A 10000-nucleotide genomic window follows, 5' to 3' on the forward strand; every position below is an offset into this window, starting at 1 on the left:
CACTACGGAGGTCCGGGTTCGAATACCGCTCAGGGCTGAAATAATTTTAGTATCGACGCGCTGCGGGTTGTTACTCCAACTCTCGTTTGAGGGAAGTTGGGTGTGTGTGTGTGCGTGTAAGGTCACAGCATTACCCATAGATCGGTCATATACGAGCTCTGAGCTCTTTTCCTGGAGGGAAAAGCTGTCGTTCACGAGTCCAACACGTGATCCCAAAGATCATGGTGAATCACATACACATGTGCTCACAGGAACAAATGAGCAAATGGCTAGATACAACGATAAACAATAAAAGAATCTCTCTCTCTTCCTTCTTTCTCTCTCTTCCCTCTCATTCTCTTCCCCTTTCTCTCTCTCCCTCTCTCTCTTTCCCACTCTCTCTCCCCTCTCTATCTCACACACACACACTCTCTCTCACACATTCTCTCTCTCTCTCTCCCTTTCTCTCTTTTTCCCTCTTTCACCTTCTCTCTAGATCTCTCCCCCACTCCCTCTCTCCCCAACTCCCCCTCTCTCTCTCTTTCTCTCTCTCTCTCTATCTCTCTCTCTGTCTTTCCCCCTCTCTCCCTCTCCCTCTCCCTCTCTCCCCCTCTCTCTCACTCTCTCTCTCTCTCTCTCTCTCTCTCTCTCTCTCTCTCTCTCTCTCTCTCTCTCCCACCCCCTCTCTCTCTCTCTCTCTCCCACCCCCTCTCTCCATCTCTCTCTCCCTCTTCCCCCCTCTCTCTCTCCCCCTCTCTCCCTCCCCCTCTCTTCCTCCTACTCTCTCTCTTCCTCCTACTCTCTCTCTCTCTCTCTCTCTCTCTCTCCTTTAAAAGTAATAGAGAAAAGTATTGGATTCCCTGAGGTGAAAGTGAGAGTTCAAACATTTTACGTTTCAGTTTTGTTGGTTTCGTTCTTTTTGACAACTTTCATCAAACTTGAAGCCGATTTCTAGTGCCCCGCTCCACTGCAACCCAGCGCTTTATACATTTGCTTCCCGGATGTCGGCGAATATCGACCGCCTCACTCATCGATGGAGGTCTTGTATATCGCCACCACTTCCTGCCTTAACAAGGACAGACTGCCCAAATCGAGATTATGGTGTAGCCAGAGCCTTGATCTGATTTCCTCGTGGGGTGATGTTGCTGCAGAAAGTGCTGAGCTATTACCTAAAAGTTTTGTCTTATGTATCTGGATTTGAACCCGGGTCTGCTAGAGGAAACTTGACGCAGCGCACCACAGTGGCTGTAATTATAATTGTTTATCATTTATACGTCCTAAACAAATTTGCATATTTATTTTGTGATGACTCTACAATGTTTTCTGGCGTTGACTGGGAACAGAATCTCAGGGGACAAAGTGAGATATCTGAGATGGTAGAGACGAAGGAGTCCCAACCTCCTGACAAGGCTCCCATGGTCCACTTCTAGTGCACCTCCGTTTTAAGTCAGGATCAAGCAACCTCATCATTGTAACCCCTGAAGTTAAGCTATATGGTGCAAAACGACGGGAATAAATTACCTGTATCTGAGACAGGTGTATTTTACTACCATCATGGTTCCTGGATTCCATTTTTTTCGAACACACACACACACACACACACACACACACACACACACACACACACACACACACACACACACACACACACACACACACACACACACACACACACACAATATATATATATATATGTGTGCGCTAATAAGAACACGGGTACGTGTGTTCACTTATGCAAAGTAGACCACTTGGAATAAAAGAAACTAACGAAGCAGAGCGCTTTTGTATACTACATCTTCAGTGCAAAAAGTACATAGTTAAACAGAAGTACATAGTTTACATATACATGAAAAAGTAACAAGGACAGTTTACATAAGAGGAGAGGGTCAATGCGCCCCAATAATGAGGGAGGGGCGAGATCAACTCACAGTCACAAGTATACATTTTACCTTATTATTCTTTTGCTTATTTCTTGGCAGATAAAATTGTCAAGTTTGTATAAGCCTTTGTGTAGGTTTGTATTTTGATCACTAGAGTTATTGTCAGAATAATAAGGTAAAATGGAACCTTGCAACTGTGACCTGATGTCGCCCCTCTCTCATTAGTGGGACGTATTGACCCTTGCGACCTGACCTACTACTTTCTAGGGGGTATATGTCCTCTCCTCTTATGTAAACCGTCCTTGTTCCTTCTTCATGTATATATAAACTATGTATTTCTGTTTAACTATGTACTTTTTGCACTGAAGATGTAATATACGAAAGCGCTCTGTTTCGTTAGTTTCTTTTTTCAAGTGGTCTACTTTGCATATATATGTATGTATATATATATATATATATATAAATATATATATATATATTACACACACACACACACACACCCACACACACACACACACACACACACACACACACACACATATATACATATATATATATATATATATTATACATATATACATATATATATATATATATTATACATATATATATATATATATATATATATATATATGTGTGTGTGTGTGTGTGTGTGTGTGTGTGTGTGTGTGTGTGTGTGTGTGTGTGTGTGTGTGTGTATCAATCAATCAATCTATCAAATCAGCCATCCTGAGTTCACTGCTGAACGAAGGCTTCCTTCATAGTATTCCATGATTCACACGACCGCGCCTTCCTCTCCCACGTCATTTCTGTAAACTTCTCGATCTCGTCTCTCCACCCTCTGTCCGGTCTCCCTCTTCCACGCCTCCTATCTCGCGGCGTCCACTCGGTAACACACTTGCTCCTTCGCTCATCAGTCGTTTACACTAACTTACCTGCCCAATTCCACTTCCTTTCTTTTACCGCCTCTACAATATCTTTCACTTTAGCCTACTCTCTTACCCAGCTTGCTCTCTTTCGGTCTCTCAGCGTTATTCCCATCATTGATCTCTCCATTCTCCTCTGTGCTGTCCTTAGTTTTGTTTCCATCGCCTTCGTTAGTTTCCAAGTCTCACACCCGTAGATTATTGCTGGCAGAATGCATTGATTGTAAACTTTCCGCTTCAAACATAAAGGTAGAGCCTCTCTGGATTTTGTTATACTTACTAAACACTTTCCAACCAATTGTGATGCGTCTTTTTATTTCATTACCATGATATTTCGTCACTTTCACCTTCTGCCCTAAATGATTACACTCAACTTCTTCAAGACTCTCACCATCGATTACAATCTCTTTATTTTGAACTTTCGTGTTGAACATTAATTTTTTTTTCTTATTCATATTCTAACCTACTTTGAGACTTTTCTTGTTTAGGTCACTCAGCATATCTTGCAAGTCATCTGCTCTTTCTGAAATAAGAATGATATCATTCGCAAATCTTAGGTGGTTGAAATATTGGCCATTAATATCTAAACCTTTTTTTTTCCAACTCAATCTTCTGAAAATATCTTCCAAACAAGCTGTAAACAGTTTGGGTGAAATTGTATTGCCTTGCCGCACTCCTTTCTCGATCTTGATCTTTTCTGTATCCTTATGTAGTCGAATGATATACACATATACTGTATATATATATATATATATATATATATATACATATATATATATATACATCAAATCACGCATCCTGAGTCCACTGTTGAACAAAGGCCTATTTCATGGCATTCCATGATTCACACGACCGTACCAACCTTTGCCACGTCACTCTTGGAAATTTCTCAATCTTGTCTTTCCACCTTTTGTCTGGTCTCCCTGTTCCACGCTTCCCATCTTGCGGCGCCCACTCAGTAGCACAGTTACTCCTTCAATCATGAATCGTTCGTACTAACTTACCTGCCCAATTCCACTTCTTCTTTTTTACCGCTTCCACTGTATCTTTCACTCTAGTCTGCTCCCTCACCCAACTTGCTCTCCTTAGGTCTCTCAACGTTATTCCTATCATTATTCTCTCTCTCTTTATGTATATATATTTATATATATATATATATATATACATATATATATATATATATATATATATATATATATACATGTATACATATATATATGTATATATATATATATATATATATATATATATATATATATATATATACATATATATAATGTGTGTGTGTGTGTGTGTGTAAATATATATTATATGAATATATGCATGCATGTATATGCCAAACATTTATCTTATTTAATTTCGATGGTCTCTATCCCTACACAGCATTATTATGATCAATCGACTTTCAAAAAACCATTACCGTCAGTCTCACTGTATACATGACCACCATATTTTATTGCAATTATATCCAACATTTACATTGAATATAACTAGAAGTCTCACAGGATAGTATCACCATATATGAAAACAATTTACAGCCTCGTGTAGCAGACATTACACTATATAAACCAGTCATTTCATGGAGGCCTGTTTGGTTATGTGATGAAATGAGGTCCATCAAGCACCTGCATTTGCAATTCAGGGGTAGATCCAGGGAGAGAACGCTGTTTGAGATCTGAAGCTCCCTTCCCTGTTTCAGGAATAATACAACCAAACCCTTTCTCCCTAAGTGTACTACATCCCTAAAAACGAATAATTAATACATTTTTGTTCTAAGATTTTTCAGTGATTTCCTATTTTGCGATATGATAAGTAATTAATGTATGGTGTATATATCACACAAAATATCAATTCACACTTCTGCAACGGCTGGAATCTAGGGTGCTAGACATACAAAACAAGCTCCCACTTCCTGTAATTCCTGCATCCACCATCGCATATTCTCTACTTCTTCCAAGTCTCCTCTGAGGTCGCTTGTGCCTTCATCGTAAGTTTCTTCGGCAGGTCAGTCTTCATCCCGGGAGGAGCAAGCTGTCCACGGTGCTCCCCGACTTCCCTTCGTTAAAGGGTGTCCCTCTCCCTTCGCACGTCTCTCCAGATAAAGTGACCACCTTCGTCATGATGTACCGGACACACTGTCAACGTATACTCGACACCGTTATCAGGGCTAGCTTTGACGAGGTAAGGAAGCTTGTAGTATCGTTTTGTAGAATATATTTTTAATTAGAGGGAGGGCATCGAAGATAAGCTTCAGCAGTCAATGATGCCTCCTCTTTTATTGTTCTATGTCTTGGTCCTTTTCAGTTGACATGTGTGTATATCAAAATACACTGAGAAAACACTCTTGCATTCTCTTAGAGTTTGTGTTGTGTCGCTCTGTATCAATTTTATTTTAAGTTGGAGAGCAGCCGCACTGATACATTGCTGTGGATACACTTCTACAGTAACTGTTGGTTCGTGTTATATTTCTTGCTATGACTTTTTTTCTATCTATCTATCTATATATACTACAAAAAACAAAACAAAAAACGGAGCATGCCGACAGGAGACCTTTTGTCCATAACTAGGCTGGATGCGAAAGAAATATAATAATGATAAAAATAGATAAATAAATAAAATAAAGAATATGATAATATACATAATAATAAGTAAAATGAATAAATGCATAGGTAAAGTTAAATAATAAAGAGGTAAATAGTAAATCATAATAAATTGACAAATAAATAATAATAAATGAAAATCAAGCAAACAATAAACAGACAAATAATAACAAACAAATAAACAAATAATATAAAATAAATGGCAGTCATTACAACATCTTACTTAGGTATTTATCTAACTGATTCTTAAGGGACTGTGGGAAGTGCTTATAGGTGAACGTGTCATAAAAGTTGTTCAATTTCTTTGGTGAACTTATGTATACTTACTCTATCGGAAAGAGTATTATTGCATACTAAATTGTTTTAGTAACATGTATATATTACGTGTAGTTAATTTTTTTCTTTCTTTTTTTATGATAGTATCTGTAATCATTGAAGTATCCACAGGCATAGGTAATCAGCCTACTATGTAGGAAATGAAAGATTAGAGTCTTGGAAACAACTTCATTGAGTTAGATTTTTTCCTACTCTCTTTTATTCTTTTTTATGATTTTTTTATTTTGAATAGTAGAAACTTCAGTGAAAATCTGCTATGATAAATTAAACAAAAAAATTAAGTTACAGTTTCCTTTGTTTTTTTCTGATCAAATTAAAGAATTACTCTTTCTCTTTACAAATTCGAAAGAATGAATGAAATCGGACAAAAAGAAACAGAAATATGGCTATTTAAATATAAAAAACATAAACTTTTCAGGAGAGGCATTTAAAGTTTAAAGGAGCGCACCGGCATTTAAAATCCTCCGGCCGCGTACTCACTCGTGACATTGTCTATTTTTTTACGTTTCCGTTTAAAACTTTAAACAAAACTGAACTGGCTATCGAAAATTTGACTTAATTTCAATATACAGAATGTTTTTTCATGCAATGGGGTTGCCAGATGTCGCCAATAATTTATCTATTTCATTTTATATATAAGAACAGAAACGGAATTGAGCTGTAATATTTGGTCGAAGTGTTACAGCCATCATAGAGAATCTTTTGAATACCTGTTGGTAGAATAAAAGATAATACGATCGCATGCATGACTGGTAGGCTAACAGATACGCGACAGGGCGACATCCTTTCTCCTTTAGCTTTGAAGAGATACTGAGATCCTTGTGGTGATTGACGATTAGTGTTGGGCAAGTTGCCAGATATCTCCATATATATTAATTATAGTAAACAAAACAGAACTGGGTATCAAAATTTTGACTTTATTTCAATATACAGAATGTTTTTTCATGCAATGGGGTTGCCAGAGGTTGCCAAAAATTTATCTATTTTATTTTATATATAAGAAAAGAAACGGAATTGAGCTGTAATATTTGGCTAAAGTGTTACCACCATCATAGAGAATCTTTTGAAATGTTTACCTAAAATTCGTTGATTTTCCAGAATTTTTCGTGTTTTCGCGCCCTACAGTCCCTTAAAGCTTCGAACTGAACTACATTGCACTACCTGTGCAGGAAGTTTATTCCATTCATTAACTACACAGTTGGCGAAGTTGTTTCTACCCACTTCCAAATTAAATCTATTCCCTGACAGTTTGAGACCATTATTTCTTGTTGGATTCTCATTCAGTGTAAACATTTTGTCACTTTTGATGTCAATTCCCTTTAGAATTTTAAAAACCTGTATCAAGTCACCTCTGAGTCTACGTTTTTTTTTTAGGGAAAACAGATTCATATGTTTTAGTCGATTTTCGTATGATTCATTTTTGATATTTGGAATCAGTTTTGTGGCTCGCCGATGTACTTTTTCCAATCTGTCAATGTCTTTCACGTCATCTTTCTTTATTTCTCCTCCATTTTTCTCACTCATCACGGTCATTTTCTTATCGCTTCCCACTGCAACTACCTTTCCCTCCCTATCCTCCTTCACATTTAGCAACTCCCTAAAATACTCTGCCCACCTTCCTCTCACTGCCCTCTCTTCCATTATCATCTCTCCATCTTTACCTTTTACCTTTTATTCTCTACTTGATCCGCCTCCTCTTCTACTTTTAATTTCTTTCCAAAACATTTTTTATTACTTGCAATTTTTTTTTGTTATACTTTTACCCCATTTCACATATGTTCTCCTCTTTGCCTCCTTTATCTTATGCTTTACTTCTCTTTACTTTGTACCTCTCATACGATTCCCTCGTCCTAATTTGTAACCAGTCTATGAAAGTCTGCTTCTTCTCTTCTACACCCTTCTTCACTTCCTCATCCCACCTTCCTTCTCTTTCCCCCCGTCCTCCTTGTTCCACACACCATCTTTGCACACCATATGACTCCCTCCTTGAACCATCCCCATTCCTCCTCCACTCCTAATTCTTCTCTATCCTTCACTCCCTCCCACTCCTCTCTCAGCTTCTCCTTATACTCCTTCTCCTTTTCTTTCTCATTTAAGCAGTTCACCTTCCTTCCATTTCCTCTTTTAAAGGATTCCAAAGGCGGAGAATACCGACAGGAGACCTTTTGGTCCATATCAAGGTCGGATGCGAAAAAAATATAATAATGATAAATAAACAAATGAATAAATACCTAAATGAATAGATAAAAACTATAATAAAGTAAATAATAATAAACAAAACAAATACATAGGTATAGTTAAATAACAAACAGGTAAATAGTAAATCATAGTAAATTCACATATAACTGATAATAAATGAAAATCAAGCAAATAATAAAAAAAAAGACAAATGATAACAAAACAAATAAACAAATAATATAAAGTAAATGACAGTCATTAATGCATCTTGTTAAAGCTTCGAACTGAACTACATTACACTGCCTCTGCAGGAAGTTTATTCCATTCATTAATTACACGGTTGGCGAAGTTGTTTCTACCCACTTCTAAATTAACTCTATTCCCTGACAGCTTGAGACCATCGTTTCTTGTCGGATTCTCATTCGGTGTGAAAATTTGGTCACTTTTGATGTTATCAATTCCCTCTAGAATCTTAAAGACCTGTATGAAGTCACCTCGAGTCTGCACTTGTTTAGGGAGAACAGATTCATATGTTTTAGTAGATTTTCTCCACCTATTCTCCACTCTCAATTTACCTTCCACCAAAAAATTATCGGATATTCTCCATAATTCTCAATCACTCCGTCTATTGCTTCATTTCCTACCCTACCAATATAACTACATTGACATTTCTCCCTAACCCCTCCATGAACTCATTTAAATCCACCCAAAAAGCCTCCTTTTCCTCTACGCTCTTCTCACTACCAGGCCCATACGCACTTACAAAAACCCACATATCCCTTCCCAGCTTTACTTTCATCCACATTAACCTTGAAGAAACCTCCTCCCACTCCACCACACGCTTTCCTATCTCTTCACTTACTAGTATAGCCACCCCTTCTCTCCCTCGTCCTCTCTTCACTCCTGAGAACCTCCCAACTACACTCCCTAACTCACACTCGCACCTCCCTCTCCATTTAGTTTCATTCAATGCCAACGCATCCATCTTTCTTCCCATAAACATATTGCCTATCTCTACCCTTTTACTCTCATTTGTACCACACTCACTCACATTAAAAGACCCAAACCTAAGGGTACTAGTTGGAAAACTCCCAGCCCCTCTTATGCCTTTACTTTTTTTTAGGAATGTCCCCTGTGGGGCTACAGGTAGCAGGATTCCTACTCCTGTCCCCTTCATAAGTTAAAGGCGGTGTTTACTGGGCTACCCTACCCTAGGCTATAGCAAAGTCTCCCCTATAAATTTTAGACTCGAAAGGTTATAGTAGTATTTTAACCAGGGGGAGGTGGTGGTCGTTATATAAAATTCTGTCTACCGCCAGGTGTTTTTATTAGGCTAATTGAACTAAATTATAACCTGGCTTCATCCAATACCACCACATAGTGTGAATCCGGCATAGCATTCCCTCGTTAATGAAGGAGCTAATGTTATTATCTTTGTAAACTATTAACATCAAACGTTGAGAATTACGAGTATGTTTTTAGGTTCAAGCTTACTGTAGCTTACAAGGTTGCAAGTTGCTCATATATTAGATGAATGATATTGAGATGTTGGATAATAATTCAGAACCAACGTACAATATTCCTTCTATCAAACTCAGCGAATGCTCAAATATACTAAGTCACACTTCATATACGTTCGAGATGATGATAGTTGCATCCAACTTCATCATTCCTGACTTAGGTTTAAACACGCTGAGAATATGTTTATTACAATTTCGAAGGTGAATTGTATGCCTCGACGGATTCAGATTCGATGAGATTATCATATGTCGGCGTTATTACAGGATTCACGACGTTTCTGTTGACTCTTACTAGTTCTGTCACTCGTACATTGTCGGATGTTCTGTACAAACAAATCTATCTGATATTTGGTTGGTTTGTGTCGGTATAACAGCTTTGTACTTGTTTTCCATTAGGCTAGCATATTAAAGCCACCTATATTGTATTATATTCTAGTAAATCGGTTTTCTTTTCCTGTTATCAATTTCTTTAAGTCGTTTTCCTACTTGCTTACCTCTTAAAAAACAATATCTATCATATAAAATCTTATAAATATTTCTACAAGACATTTTATTCATCTTCCCTTGTTACTCATTTAGAA

At 37.6% G+C, this 10000-nt stretch overlaps 1 protein-coding gene across 1 annotated transcript in view; it reads left to right on the forward strand.

The window, feature by feature from the left end:
• Positions 1–10000, forward strand: part of LOC143019044 (transcription factor RFX4-like) — a 165327-nt gene that overhangs the window by 118957 nt on the left and 36370 nt on the right. Inside the window, exon 5 of the mRNA XM_076174745.1 lies at positions 4790–4966. Coding sequence (XP_076030860.1) covers positions 4790–4966 — 177 coding nt within the window. The remainder of the gene's footprint in view (positions 1–4789; positions 4967–10000) is intronic.

Source organism: Oratosquilla oratoria, chromosome 36, assembly GCF_046742065.1.
Source record: "Oratosquilla oratoria isolate Oo_2021 chromosome 36, ASM4674206v1, whole genome shotgun sequence".
Lineage (NCBI taxonomy): Eukaryota > Metazoa > Arthropoda > Malacostraca > Stomatopoda > Squillidae > Oratosquilla > Oratosquilla oratoria.